At 38.2% G+C, this 15,718-nt stretch overlaps 1 protein-coding gene across 4 annotated transcripts in view; it reads left to right on the top strand.

The window, feature by feature from the left end:
- The window catches only part of srgap3 (SLIT-ROBO Rho GTPase activating protein 3), a 67,070-nt gene that overhangs the window by 31,158 nt on the left and 20,194 nt on the right, over positions 1-15,718 (top strand). For all 4 annotated transcript variants that reach the window (XR_004331646.1, XR_004331647.1, XM_032513540.1 and 1 more), the window contains exons 3-5: positions 281-443; positions 6,238-6,300; positions 12,910-13,095. Coding sequence is in view for 2 of the 4 variants with exons in the window: in XM_032513540.1 (XP_032369431.1) it covers positions 281-443; positions 6,238-6,300; positions 12,910-13,095 (412 nt within the window). In the remaining 2 variants the exon portion in view is untranslated. The remainder of the gene's footprint in view (positions 1-280; positions 444-6,237; positions 6,301-12,909; positions 13,096-15,718) is intronic.

The following is a 15,718-nucleotide window of genomic DNA, read 5'->3' as shown; positions in this document are numbered from 1 at the left end:
TGACATTCCCATCAGCCTCAACTGTGTGCATGCTAAAACACTAAACTAACATAGTAAACATGGTTAACATTACATGCTACACATCAGCATCCTAGCATTGTCATTGTAAGCAATGTTAGCATGCTGATAGCATTTTGGTCAAAGCACTCACAGAGTTGTTAGCGTGGCTGTTGACTCGTAGTTCTGTTTAAACTGGGATTATGCAAATTACTATTTAAATTCACTACCACCTGTCCATATTGTAACAATCCTGCATTTGTCCTGTTTATTTTTGTATTAGAAAAGACCAGCACCTGCTATCCTCAGTGAACTGCTGGTACTTGGTGCTGAACCAGACAAGGCGAGAGAGTCGTGACCATGCCACCCTCAGCGACCTATACACCAACAATGTCATCGCCCGCTTGGCTCAGATCAGCGAGGACATCATTCGCCTGTTTAAGAAGGTCAACAAGACTATCATCCTTCCCTCTTTGTTTACTACTACCATCTTATCCCCACAGTGCACATAATTGTGGGCTTCGTTGTCATGCCTTGGTGTTGCTATAAAGTTGAACTTGCAAGGTACAAATTTGCAACAGCTAGCATGAAAGCTACTTTGGCCTAAGCATACAAACTGATGAAAGCCCAAAGAATTGTGGTTGCCATGAGCTCTTTGCAAGTGCAAATAGATTTAGTAGAAGGTGTATGAGATCTGTCTGGCCCGCAGAGCAGTCAAAACAGCATGGGGAAAAATGAAACTAAGAACCCCCTCGTCCAACACCCTGCAGCCCCTACATGTGTGAGCAACATCTGGCTCACAGTCAGCACATAGCAGAGATGACTGAGGTCTTATCCAAACACCAGAACCCTGTTTTCACCTTGCAGGCCCTCCTGTATGTGAGCTTCACTCTGCTTACTAGGCTCCATTCAGATATTAGTGTGTCTGTGTGTGTGTCTTTGTGTGTGTCTGTATGTGTATACTGTGGATGACAGTGCAGTGTTTTTAAGAAACTGTGCCAAATCTGAAAAAGGAGAAACACTCTGTCCTTTTGAAGTCAGGTGCCCTCAGGTAGCTTTTTCTATATTTAAAAGAATAAATGGATGGCCCTTCTACTGACAGACATATTGGGAGGCAATAAATAATGCATCAAAACGTCATGGAGCTCTGCAGAAAATAAAATTTGTTAAATAGAAATGAGTAAAAGAGCTTTGGATGATTGACTGTTGTACATGACAAGGTGATCAAGGACAATAAGCTCTTGACAAAAACTTGATCAAGGGCTTGTTTAGCATATAAATAAGAAAACAAAACTGTGACTTATATTGACTTATAGTAGGAATGTATCATATTATAGAAATTATACATTGTAGTTATTTGTGATGTGAAGATGCAGTGGTGTGAAAAAGTGTTTGCCCCCTTCCTCATTTCCTGTTCCTTTGCATGTTTGTCACACTTAAGTGTTTCGGAACATCAAACCAATTTAAACAATAGTCAAGGACAACACAAGTAAACACAAAATGCAATTTGTAAATGAAGGTGTTTATTATTAAAGGTGAAAAAAAATCCAAACCATCATGGCCCTGTGTGAAAAAGTGATTGCCCCCTAAACCTAATAACTGGTTGGGCCACCCTTAGCAGCAACAACTGCAACCAAGCGTTTGCGATAACGTGCAATGAGGCTTTTACAGCGTCCTGGAGGAATTTTGTCCCACTCATCTTTGCAGAATTGTCCTAATTCAGTTACATTAGAGGGTTTGAGCATGAACGGCCTTTTTAAGGTCATACCACAACATCTCAGTAGGATTCAGGTCAGGACTTTGGCTAGGCCACTCCAAAGTCTTCATTTTGTTTTTCTTCAGCCATTCGGAGGTGGACTTGCTGGTGTGTTTAGGATCATTGTCCTGCTGCAGAACCCAAGTTCGTTTCAGCTTGAGTACACGAACAGATGGTCGGACATTCTCCTTCAGGATCTCTTGGTAGACAGCAGAATTCATAGTTCCTTTTATCACGGCAAGTCTTCTAGGTCCTGAAGCAGCAAAACCGCCCCAGACCATCACACTACCACCACCATATTTTACTGTTGGTATAATGTTCTTTTTATGAAATGCAGTGTTCCTTCTACGCCAGATATACTTGGACACACACCTTCCAAAGAGTTCCACTTTTGTCTCATCGGTCCACAGAATGTTGTCCCAAAAGTCTTGGGGATCATCAAGATGTGTTGTGGAGAAATTGAGACGAGCTTTGATGTTCTTTTTGCTCAGCAGTGGTTTTCTCCTTGGAACTCTGCCATGCAGGCCATTTTTGCCCAGTCTTTTCCTGATGGTGGAGGCATGAACGCTGACCTTAACTGAGGCAAGTGAGGCCTGCAGTTCTTTGGATGTTGTTGTGGGGTCTTTTGTGACCTCTTGGATGAGTTGTCGCTGCGCTCTTGGGGTAATTTTGGGCGGCCGGCCACTCCTGGGAAGGTTCACCACTGTTCCATGGATTCGCCATTTGTGGATAATGGCTCTTACTGTGGTTCGCTGGATTCCCAAAGCTTTGGAAATGGCTTTATAACCCTTTCCAGACTGATATATCTCAATTACTTTCTTTCTCAATTGTTCCTGAATTTCTTTGGGTCTCGGCATGATGTGTAGCTTTTAAGGATCTTCTGGTGGACCTTACTGTGTCAAGCAGCTCCTATTTAAGTGATGCCTTGATTGTGAACAGGTGTGGCAATAATCAGGCCTGGGTGTGGCTAGAGAAATTGAACTTATAGTATGTTTTAACAAGGGGGGCAATCACTTTTTCACACAGGGCCATGATGGTTTGGATTTTTTTTCACCTTTTTAATAATAAACACCTTCATTTACAAATTGCATTTTGTGTTTACTTGTGTTGTCCTTGACTATTGTTTAAATTGGTTTGATGTTCCGAAACACTTAAGTGTGACAAACATGCAAAGGAACAGGAAATGAGGAAGAGGGCAAACACTTTTTCACACCACTGTATGTTATGATACCCTACATGTATGGTATTTTATTCTCCTCCTGCCTCAAATAATGTAATTACTACAGGAGTGGCAAATGTGAATCTACAGAAGGTACGGCCTCTGTTTCCATGACTCTCAAAATAAATGAATAGCAAAGAGACTATATTAATACATAAATTACAGCCGGTCCAATTGTGTTACTTTCTGCTTTTCATAGAGGGAAGATTTTAAGAATGTATACTAACATGCGTTTCTATGAGGGCTGTTACAATGAGACCCGCCACAGCTCTTACAGTGTGTTGCATCACAGTGGTTTACTCGCTGGTAGAACCTTTCTGCTCTTCCTGAGCCTCTGCTTTGCAGGTTGCAGTCTGTCTCACTTCAGAGCAACTGATACATACAGATGCCGTTCACCAGCTGCTGAAGCCCTCTGAGGACATTGCCCATTTATCATATTCAGTCCAGTGCTTGTTTGAGTAGGACTTAATGCCTGCACTTCAGATACAAACAAAATCAAAAGATAAAATCCCTCCTGTATTACTAATGTTATTTTGATTTATCTCTTCTGGGTACATTTTCTAATCTAATTTATCAAAATACTGTTGGAGCAAGATTTTGTCTGAGGAGGTTTTCCCATTTTGATGATTAGTGAAGTTTCTAACTCACTAGTAGCAAGTTCTTTCAAGCACAGGTAGCAGAGCAGGGTGTGGACAAATATGTGGTGTTATTGATTTTTACAGAAAATTATACTCATGGCTCATATTTGAAATGACCATTATGCATCTTGCTTGGTCAATATGATACACTGTTTTGGGTGCACCAGAATTAGTCAGTTTTTGACACACTTACTGTAAAAGAACCACCTTATTGCCATATTTAAAAGCACACTGCACACTTTAATATGCAGCATGCAAGCCATCAGCTATTGTTAGCTGCATACCAACAGCCCACACATCTAACCTAATTAGCTGCATGCATCAATCTCTAACTGACAAGTGTCATTGTTTCAACCGTGAACATGGCCTTTTCACTTTCAACTGAGTTCTTTCTTTCCCGTCCATCATCTGTAAAGACCTTTTAAGATCTGACTTTTGTTTTGCCAAAATGCGGTGAATTTCAGATTACTAAATCACACTTTACGAAAGATAATTTGTAGCTACTAAAATTCTTGCAATTAGTTGCTTAGAATTAATAATAAAACGGTTCACAGGTGATTCTGTGGTGGCCTGTTTTCTCTTTTAATTCAGTACTTACTTTAATGGGGCTTAGCTCCCTGACTCATAGTGTAATGAAAATAATTTATGAAACACATTATGTTAATTGTGTACGGAAGAGGATTAGGGCCACTGGTGAAAAATGTATGTGAGTTTTGACTTTGATCTCAGAATTCTGAGATTTAAGTCAGAGTTATGAAAATAAAGTCAGAATTATGACTTTAATCTCAGAATTAAAAAAAGTCAGAATTCTGAGAATAAAGTCAGAATTCTGAGAATAAAGTCAGAATTCTGAGAATAAAGTCAGAACTCACATAAAGTTTTCACCAGTGGCCCTAATCCTCTTCCGTAATAGTGTATAATATGTTTTGTTAAAACTTAAATTTTCACTAAAATAAAATTTACCAAAAAAAACTGAAACAGAGAACCACATTTTATGACTTAAAACTGTACATTTTATGATCCTACCACTACATGGTAACATTGAAGGTCCCATATTGTACAAAGTGAAATTGCGATGTCTTTGGTAATTATAAAGCAGGTTGAGGCGCTATTTAAATACTTTGAAAGTATCAAAACGATCAATCAACATAGAAATTAACACAGTCCAAATTCAGACACTGCCTTTCAAAAAGCCGTCAGGACTTCTGTACTATTGTGATGTCACAACTATATTATATATAGGTATAGAGTGTCATTCACCTGCTGAAATGATGGTGCGGAGACTCCAAGAACACTACAGAAACTGAAGAAAGGGAAATACTGACCAATCAGGGCAGACTGGGATTTTTCAAGAGGGAGGCTTAAAGAGACAGCCACTAAAACGGAGTGTTTCAGACGAAGGGAGAATACAGGTATATTCAGAAAGACCGTATGAGAAAGATAATGTTTTTTTTTTTTTGTAACATTAAAGCATATTAACATGTTCAAGTAAAAACCAAAAATACAAGTAGAAACCAAAAATACAATAGTGAACCTGAAAATAAGTACAATATCAGCCTTAATACCTTTAAGGACAAATGGAAAAACAAATTTTAACGTAATAGACGAATAATTATAGTCACAAATAGTGAGTAAAATTAACTTTGCAGATTTATTAGGTGCTGATTCTCCAGCAGTTTCTTCCAAACACAACAGATTAATTGGTAATGGTAATCTTTTCACTATTAAAACGGCATATGAGACACAGGAAATGGTTTTTCCTCTTGATGCATTATTAATTTGTTTTTCTTTGTAGAGCACAACGACACACACTTGTATTTCTTTGTCAGAAGATATCACACGTTGTTTTCACCCCTTGACACCCTTCACACGTGCACACTGCAAAAGTCTAAAAACAAGGTGTGATGAAACATGCAGTACTTACAGGAAGCAGGAAGCACATGTGGCTAACAGAAATCATGCCTTTTCAATTCAACAGCACAGAGATACGTTAAGTTTGTCAAGTAAGTGTGTACTTAAGATGTACAACTAAGAAATTTAAAGCCCAACAATGATTGCTTGTACATTGTTCAATAGATGTGTGAGCCTCAGTATTAAAGTCATTTTATTTTTGAGAGCAGTGGCTTCCATATTTTCATTCCTCATTTCCTTCTGCAGCCTGTTTCATGCTTGACTGGAACGAAGAGCCAATGAGATAGAATAAGTGGTGTGCTTTTGGTTGTCGAGTTTCAAACTTTAGAATAAAATTTGAAATGAATTACTCTGACTTAGTAATAGAACATTTATGACAAATAAAAACAAATATTCTCAGTCAAGACATCTGGGGCTGGGGAAGAAGAAATACCTAAATATACAGGGTTTATCTTTTGGTGAGCATTTACAGTAGGCGTCAGTCATTCATTTCGTGTGGAAGTGGAAATTCTGACCTGACGGTGGCACTATTGACAAGTCAGATAATCACCAAAGTCATTAGGATTTATATCCAATGGTTGTTGGCATACTTCACTATAACTCGCCAAGGGTATAGTGTCAGCATGACCAACTGGGCTTGTTCCAACAGGTCAAAGCTAAAGGCTGAAACATTATTTGTTGTCTCACCCAAGTTCTTTCTGCTTGTTGTGTTGTAGAGCAAGGACATTGGGATCCAGATGCACGAGGAGCTGGTGAAGGTGACAAATGAACTGTACACTGTAAGTAATGTTCTCTACTATTGTGTCTCCTACAGATCGATCCCTCACACCTTATCTCATCACTGAGCTCATCCAGTTATTTTTCCTCTCTCTGTCTCTTCTGTCTGGTGTTTTTTTATTTCATGTTCTCTCTTTTGGTATTCTCTTTTATATATTCTTCTTTGTGCATTCTGAACTGCTTTCCTCGATTAAATATAAGTGTATTTTCTTTTGAAAGATTAGGCTTTACCCAAGAGTACACACAAAGTAAAGCGAATACAAATGTCACTGTCATGCTGGCTGTGTTTAATACGGGACGCATCAGCATCAGAAGACTGGAGTTAGTTTAATTCAGTCCTTATTATAACATGACAGCCGTCAGCCTACCTACATAAGTACTGTATATGTGTATATTATACACTCAGTCTGCAGTTTATTAGGTATGCGAGCTAAAACTCATACAATCAAGTGTAACAGCCATGAAAAACATCCCACCTTCATGAAAGTTATGATGTTCAGTGTTTGTGTTAATGTGTTAATTCAAGGATGAGCGAAATGGCCAAAATCTTCCCATCATAAAACATATTTTCTATTAGTTCAATAAATATATAGTTTGTATAAAAACAACCACATGCGTGAGTAATTTTTCATATTATTTACAACTTTAGTGTAAAATGATCAGAACTTGCAAGGATCAAAACGTCAAGCGCATCCAAATAGAGTAAATATTGCCGTAGCGCAGTTTGGCTGCTAGTTTTTTGACATTGCGATAGAAACAATATAGAAATATGTACACTATAGACATTTTTAAATTGCTTTGACAATATATTCTCATATCGCCCAGCCCTAATTCAACCTCATGGTCATTTCGGAGGATGTAATTTGTGCTGCTCTTGCATTGCGTTATACTGAGAGAAGAAGCTCATGAGAATGTGCTATATAATGTGCCACATAAAATATTTGAAATTGATGTTGTATTATAGAGATATTTTTATTTATTAATTGTGTTCCTGTTTAGCACAAATGGGGTTGTGATGATGATAAAGATGATGATAATCAGGTCTGAGTGAGGCCGTTGTAGATAATCAAATGGGACAAATATTTCTTTCCAAGTCAGACAGATTCTGGGCCAGAATCACTTTCACATCTGGTGGTCCCTTTAACTCTGGTCCTGTTAAGGGGTCACATCATTGGTTGTCTCTGTGGAGGCCTGTGAAATATCTGCCTGCCTTAGTACATGACTGTATTATTATTTAGTCTGTGTTGTAGAGAGGTAAAGAGCTTTTGAGTAGAAATAATAAGCAGATTGCATAATACGCATCTTGTTTCTTTAACAATGGATTTGCTCATTCATTTTAGGTCACCTGTTCCAGTTGCTTCGTTGTATCAATTTTCACCGCTTTGCTTTTCTCTTCGGATAATCAGTTACTATAATGACCAGTTTCGCTACTGGTACAATATGTAATCGTTATCTTTGTTTTTATTGTGTTGAAACGGTCATGTGTAATCAGTGTAACACAGTTAGAAGGCAGCATTAAAGGCAGCATGTCTCCTACATTTTCTCAGTTCTGTTTTCAAATGAATTGTCAGCATATCAGACCGTGTTGTTACAACACTGTCAGGTGACATTAGAAATAATCGTACATACTTTGTTGTTATTTTTAATAAACATTGCAGTCTTTGCGAATTCTTTTAAATTTTGTCTTCACTATGTCTACAACCCTTTTGCAGTTGTATATTTATTCAACAATACTTCGTAAGAACTGAATATGGGATTTCCTGCAGACAGATGTATGTTAGGGATTAGGAGCTACTGTACTGGTGCTGCACTGAGCACTGTGGGATGATTGTTTTATTGAGGGAGATTAGTGCCCAAAACCTGGATGAGCCCCATGCAACTTCGGCAACCTTCTGCCCCCTGAGGTGAAACAGAAGAGATGGCAGTTTTGCCTTATATGACTTATTCATCCATGCAATGTGATGAGAGTCAAATTACTAAAGGGCAGTGCTGGCCACTCTCCCTGATCTTGCCATCTGTATAGTTAGATGCTTCAATAGATCAGTGTTTTGGAGAGCAAGTGATAATAAAAAGTGTGTAAATCCATATGCATTTGTAAAGGACTATTATATTGGCCAAATACATTTTAAAGACTGATCAATGTTGAGATACTCTACACTTGACTTTATCTTAATAAATGTAAATGCAATTATTGTTTCAAAAGGTTATACCTTCCAGCCATTTCCAGTTTTGGATCCGGTGTCAGGCTATATTTCAGGTTCAGTGAAACAGTACGTTTTTACTTTTTTACTATATATCTGCTTCACCCATTCTCCCCTCTCTGGCTAAGTTTGATGTTGCATAATAAAACCCACATGGTCCCTCTTCTCATGCTGTACTTGGCCTCAGCTGCAGTCTATCTGAATGTTTAAAATCCAAATCTTAACATTTGGCCAAGGATTATGCAAACCTTCACAGCTAAGGTGGAAAATGAATCATTGTTGCAACAATCACTTCCTGTGAAAATAACATTTTGAAAATTCTGACACAATTCTAGTTATTGTTTTCTCACTCAAATCTATCCATCATTTCATGACAGTGCGTAAAGGGGGTCCCCTTGGTCTTGGTCTTTCTTCACATGATTCTTTCTTTTTTTCCTTTTAATGACTTTAGTGTTTATTATTCTCAGTTTGGGCTTTGGATATGTATATTTATTGCTTTTGTAATGCTGCCATTGTAAAGCTCTGTGGAACCAACTGTAATTAACAACAAATGAAGCTGATTTACCATTATTTATATAAAATGATTTTCCAAGTTACCATTGTAATGATACAGATTCTGATATCTGAACTTGCGTATCGGCCAATACCGAATACTGATCCAATATCAGTATGTCATATATTTTATTATGTTTTAACAACTGTATACTACAATCCCTGTATGGATATGATATGATTTCTGTCTGTGTTGTTGGTCTGGCTCAGGTTAAATTCTTTGTGAAACATGAACAAACACAAAACTATGAACTGTCTTTTTTTATCCAGTTTGACAGTCTGTTATAACAAAAAAAAGAACATACAATAACAATAAACAATAAACTGCTTTAATGTAGATTTTCTTTAGGGTTTATTACGTGGTATCGGATCAGTGCATAAACTCCAGTACTTACGATACCAGCATTTTAGGCAGTATTGGAGACCCTACCGATACTGATCTCTAAATAGAAGTTATTTCACAAATGACCTTCAGGCAGCAGTAACGCTGTCTGTAAAGTCTGTCAGGACGGCAGTATTTGATTGTACAGACATAGCTAAATCAATAGCATGGCCACATGGGGTTGCCATGTGGTATTTTTTAACAGTTTTCACTGGGTGCCAACAAAACACATCATGGTGGAAGAAAACTGAAATCCTATTTGGATTCTTTGTTTTTCAGTGAGAGGTAAGAATGTGGGCTAAAGCCAGTGTTTAAGGTTTTAAAGTATGATGCTGCAGCAGGAGTGTTACTGAGATTGAATACCCTGTTGTTGTTGTTGTTGTTGTGGTTTGTCATCAATACCAACACAAAATGAGAAATAGAAAAAGCCAGAATTTATGAAGCAACATACGTATATCTCAGGGAAATTAAATTTTTCTTAGCTTGAACTTGTTTTCATTTCCTGCCACACTGACTTAATATCCTCACGGATCAATAAAGCTGATCTTATCTTTGTGATCCACCACCTTTTTCTGATGTCTGCTCTTCAGTCTCAAACACAGTTTTTCTTTTATGAATCTTGTTCTGAGGCCTGGGTGATGGTTTCATTCATTCATTCATTCATTCATTCATTCATGTAGTTCATGTAGTTCATTAATTGTTTTCACAGCAGTATTTAACAATGTTTACTCACAGCTAGTTAGTAATGGAAAAATACATTATGGAAAAATATCATGGCTGTGCATTTGGGGTAGGACATCTGATTTTTCTGTTTCAGATTTTCACTTAACCAAAAACAGATTTATTTTATGCATGATTGGTATATATTAACCTTCTTAAAAAATATAGATAAATAAAAATGTTGTCTGTTTAAAAATATTTCCATACCCAATCAAGTTGCTCTTGCATTGAATATACTTCTTTGGGCCTAAGTTTTATCAACTGTTTTAATAAAGATGACATCAAATTTTCTTGAGAGTTTTTTTCCTCATGTTTTTTTGTCCTTGCCCTCTATATTTATAGATGATGTTATGGTCCTTAGCCAATTCCCTAGAATACTTGGAAGTACTGTAAAAGGAATAGGAGCCAAGCTCGCCTTGCATTCATTATGAAAAACTTCTTAATGTTGGGTTTCTTTCACCAGCTCAGAGACTCAATGAATAAAATTAAATTCTGACAGGGGCCTCCGAACTCTTGTTTGGTGCATATGCACAAACAACAGTCAGAGTTTTCCCCCCCATCACCCGCAGGTGTAGGGAGGCGACCCTCTCGTCCACCGGGGTAAACTCCAATGCAGCGGCGCTCAGCCGGGGGCTTTCTCCGGGCAGGGTCACTCCCTCTCTGCCTCGCTTACTCATAGGGTTTTTGAACCATTCTTTGTCTGGCCCCTCACCTGACACCACTTTGCCATGGGAGACCCTACCAGGAGCACACAGCTCCAGACAACACAGCCCCTTGGTTCATAGGGGCACACAAACCTCTGGTCCTGTAGTCAGATGGTTTAAAGTTGGCTGCCAATGTGACACGTTTTTAGAGAGGAGTAGCATTGTTGTCAAGCTTTGTCACTCTGAGAATAGACTAGTGGCTTTTATTCTATTTATTTACGGTACATTCAGGTGTTTGCCTTGCAGCATTTTGTCACTCTGTTCTTGTTTTTCTAAGAGTTTTTTGCATCGCTTGGAGAGGAGTACTATTTATACACACAGCAAACAGAGGGGAATAAATAGAGCCTCCTCAAGTGGCAGAACTGGTGAATATATTACTATCACAGGGTTGGAGGTCAGTGGAAAATTATAGTGACCGAATGGAAAACGTGATTTTGATGAGCAGCTCTTATGGAGATAAAATAAACCCCACTGTTCAACTTCAGTACCAAGTTAACATTGCTTACTTGCTCACAGGAAACAAAGAAATTACTGTTTAAGTTGACTGTCTAACATCCTGAGATGTTCATAGAAAATCCTAAATGCTGGAGACTTGAAAGATGCGGCTCACATCTGGATGTTCCTTTACGAGGATTAAGAATGGTCTTCCAAGAGGAGAGACTCTCTCAATGAGCATCTGGGACGGGTTAAAGACGCAGGATGCTTCTGTCTTGTCTAACAAGGGCTTTCTGTCACTAAAGTCTTGTCATCACCATGTTGGAGCGGCGTGGGGTGTCAAAAGTGTGAGCGTCTAAGTACAGATCAAAGTAAAGAGGTAACTGCAGAGAACAGAAAACAAATACTGTCACTATGCTGCACAGAAGAGCTGAAAATAAAGAAGTTTGGGAAGAGTTACTGTAGAAATGATTTACAGCAGAGGCAGGGAAAGTCACAGTGAAGAGGGGATGAGGGGGTGAGTTGGAAATTTGACAGCCAAGTCCTTAGATTCACTTGAAATATTCCACATGTAGTGACATCTGTGTTACCGCTGCATTGACACCCAAATTGATCCACCAGGCTACCATGAAAAAGCTAAAATCAAAACCAGATTTTGGAAGGAAATTACACAGTGGAACTTGAGAAATATGATCTTTCCTTTTTATCTCCTTATTGTTGGTGGGAATATGGCAGTCTCAACACAGCAGTATCAACACCGCAGTAAATGTAATGATGTGAGGGGTTGTGTGTGAATGGGTATATGAACACAAAAGCACAGACGTGTCTTTGTGGTATGTTTTCTTTCCATGTTTGGCCTACTATAACGCTTGTTAAACCATCTATACCACTTCTCAAGTCGATACACCAAGTTTCTAGGATTGGTGGTATCTATGTCAATCATCAAACTGAATCAGGGCTTACACGTTCTTTTACAATTCCCAGCATTGGCCACCTCTACATAATTATGGCTGACTAAAAATACAACTAATAATACTGTATAATACTGATTTAGATTTTAGACAACTGCCCCTGCATTTCTGCAGAATGCCCAAGTTTATTCACTTTTTATTATTTTCTATAGGACTGCAACAATTAGTCTAAAAGAGTTGTATAAATAAACTGTGGAAAAATGCCATTTCTCTTAGCCCAGAGTCTGAGTCTGTTTTTGTGTGACTTACCGTTCAAAGTGCCAGTTTACCTCCTGGGCACTGCTCTTGAGCAAGGCACCGAACCCCCAACCGCTCGGGGCGCCTTTCCATGGGCAGCCCCCTCACTCTGACATCTCTCCATTAGTGCATGTGTAGGTCCTGAGCATGTGTGTGTAATTCAGGCCCGTGTGTAATGTGTGTAATAACAACAGAGTGAAAGTGTAGTTTCCCCTTGTGGGATTAATAAAGTATAATAAAAAAAAAATATATATATATATATATATATATATATATTACTTTTATACTGACAAAGAAAAGCAGCAAATCCACACATTTGAGACTGAAACGATTATTCAATTATCAAAATAGTTGCCAATTAATTTTCTGTCAGTCGACTAACGTAATATCTGTCATGCCCCTCTTGCAGGTGATGAAAACATACCACATGTACCACACTGAGAGCATCAGTGCCGAGAGCAAGCTGAAGGACGCTGAGAAGCAGGAGGAGAAGCAGTTCAGCAAGTCCGGAGATCTCAACGTTAACCTGCTGCGCCATGAGGACCGCCAACCAAGACGCAGCTTTGTCAGGAAAATTGAGAAGATGAAAGAGAAGGTGAGTATAAAGGATGGATAGTGTTGTGTTTGTTTGCATACAGTAATAAATGTAGCGCCATTAAGCTTCAGTCTTCTCGCTAAAAATCTAGGACCATCAATTGGGTTTTTAGGCCAGTGTGTAGACATTTAATGCATCTAATGACCATGTGCAATGTGAAAGGAGACACTCATAGTGAGGAACTCACATTGAATTAATACTGAAACCTGTAGTTCCTCACAGCTCTATGGAGATTTTAGCTCATTGTTCTGGTTTTTGGGCCCTCAACTTGTCACTGTACACTGCCTGCCCAGCACCGCATGCAATGGCATACAGACAAATTTAGCGACCAGCTGCTGAACACAATGGCACATTTTGCAGCCTGAGTCAGATATTTCCCTCAGGAGTTAGTAAAGACCAACAACCGAGTTAAAAGGAGAGTAAATATTAGACTTACTTTCATCAGGTAGTCAGAAATTGTACTCCAAATGAATGAAAATGTTGCTCTATGTCTGCTGGAAGTTCAATTACAGTAAAAGATGATAGAATGCAAGTGTATTTACAGTTATTGCAGTTTAAGTTTTTAATATTCTGTATATGGCAATCTAGCTCTATTGGTTGGGTTCACTTAGAGAGAGTGAGGGGAAAAGAGGTAGACAATCAGATAGGCCGCAATATAATGTCAGAAAGTCTCAGGAGAATACTGAAGGTCTGCAGCCAGATGCGCACTGAGCTAACTGCAGTACACACAGCCAATAACACAACTCTCTTTCCATCTCATGCAGATTTCTCCTTTCTCTGCTAGCAGTGTAGGGCTGGTGGTCTCTGGAGCATGATGTACTTTAGATACACGCATACCTTTTTTATTCTGGATCTTCTTCTGGAATTTTGTCATGCAAATGAAACTCTCATTATCTCTCAGGTGCAGGAAATCAAAAGACTGTCAGGACGACAGTGTCTCTCCCTCCTCAGAGATGCTTCTTGGCTTGGGAACTGAACACTATTTATAACGCAGTGTGGCAATGAATATTTTTCTTTTACGCTTTTGTCTCATTTCTTCTTTTCTGGAGGAAAAGGAAGAAAAAAAGTTAATCTTCTTTCCTGTAACCCACTGCTGAAATTTGCATCACAATGGCTTTGTGGAATTGTAAATAAAATGCCCATGTATTGTGAAATGTACAAACAAACAAATAATGGGCAAAATGCCTCTGCTTAAGAATTTCCATTCTTTAGTATTTCAAACAGCAGTAGCCTAACACCTTTCTGAGCCGGGTTTAAATCATTGAGCTGTTAAAGTGAAACTACTTTGTCCATACTATTAGGCACGAGTTTACAAAATCAGTGTGTTTATGTTTTTCAGTTCTAAGTAAAATTGCATGTATTTATCTAACGTCACATTGGAAATACAGTCACACAGATAGCCAACCAACTAATTTACTACATTACTAACATTTGGACTTCTATCATGCGGTCCATGTAAATACTTTTAAAACTGTATTTTAAAGGAATTTTGGGAAATACGCTGTTTCGTTTTTTTGCTGGGAGTTACGCAGCGTTCCATTTACCTGGGAATTAACTAAATCTGCCCTGTTGTTGTCTTTAAACTTTAGTTTTTGTCCAAATTAAACAAATTATATGCAACATGTCAATTAGTAAACTTTAGAGTTGCTAGTAGTCTTGTGTTTTTTTTACTTTTGGACAAAGCCAGGCTAGCTCCTTCCCCCATTTCCAGTCTTTATGCTAAGCTAAGCTAACCAGCTGTTGGCCCCAGCTTCATATTTACTGTACAGACTTAATGTTGTCATTTAACTTTTTGCAAGAAAGTGAATAAGAGTTGTCCCCAAAATGTCAAACAATTTCTTTATTTTCTACATTTTACTAAGATGTTTAATCCTTTTAAACACACCCATACATGTTGTGTGTGTGTGTGTATGTATATACAAATATACATATATATATATATATATATATATATATATATATATATATATATATATGTATGTATGTATGTGTATATATATATATATATATATATATATGTATGTGTATATATATATATATACACATACATACACACACACACACACACACACACACACACACACACGTATGCCAGTATACATACAGTACATATGGGCTATCCTTGGATAAAAAAAAAAAAAACACTCATACGACTTTTTCAACTAATAGATTAGTTGATTAAATCAAAAGCTCTGTAAACCTGAATGTCTCCACAACGATTAATAAATAAAGCATTAAAAAAAGCATTTAAAAAAATTGACTTAAGAAATCTTGGTCAACTAAGACCAAAACGGCTGATTAGTACACTAATTGAGGGGGGAGCCCTAAAAATAAGCACCTTTTAAAACTGAGCCTCTTTAAGTGCTTTGTGAGCATCCACACTCTGCATCCTCTGGTACTTCAGTGTTTAGAGACAGAATAATGACAGAACAAATGCAAGCCTGGCTGTGGCACTTAATACGTTACTGTCTAGAGGCAGCTTCTCAACAGTCTTTCTCCAAACTTTCCCTGCCATCTCTACCTGCCTGATGGTCCCAAAGCCGCAGTTGCCTGAGCACAGACTCAAACCCTCCCTACTGCTTGATTTTCTTGCACTGATGGTTTTTCTCCTCATCTGCTCTGT

The sequence above is a fragment of the Etheostoma spectabile genome, chromosome 4 (genome assembly GCF_008692095.1).
Source record: "Etheostoma spectabile isolate EspeVRDwgs_2016 chromosome 4, UIUC_Espe_1.0, whole genome shotgun sequence".
Classification (NCBI taxonomy): domain Eukaryota; kingdom Metazoa; phylum Chordata; class Actinopteri; order Perciformes; family Percidae; genus Etheostoma; species Etheostoma spectabile.
The sequence above is the reverse complement of the archived record's forward strand: the minus strand, read 5'-3'. Positions and strand labels throughout refer to the sequence as shown.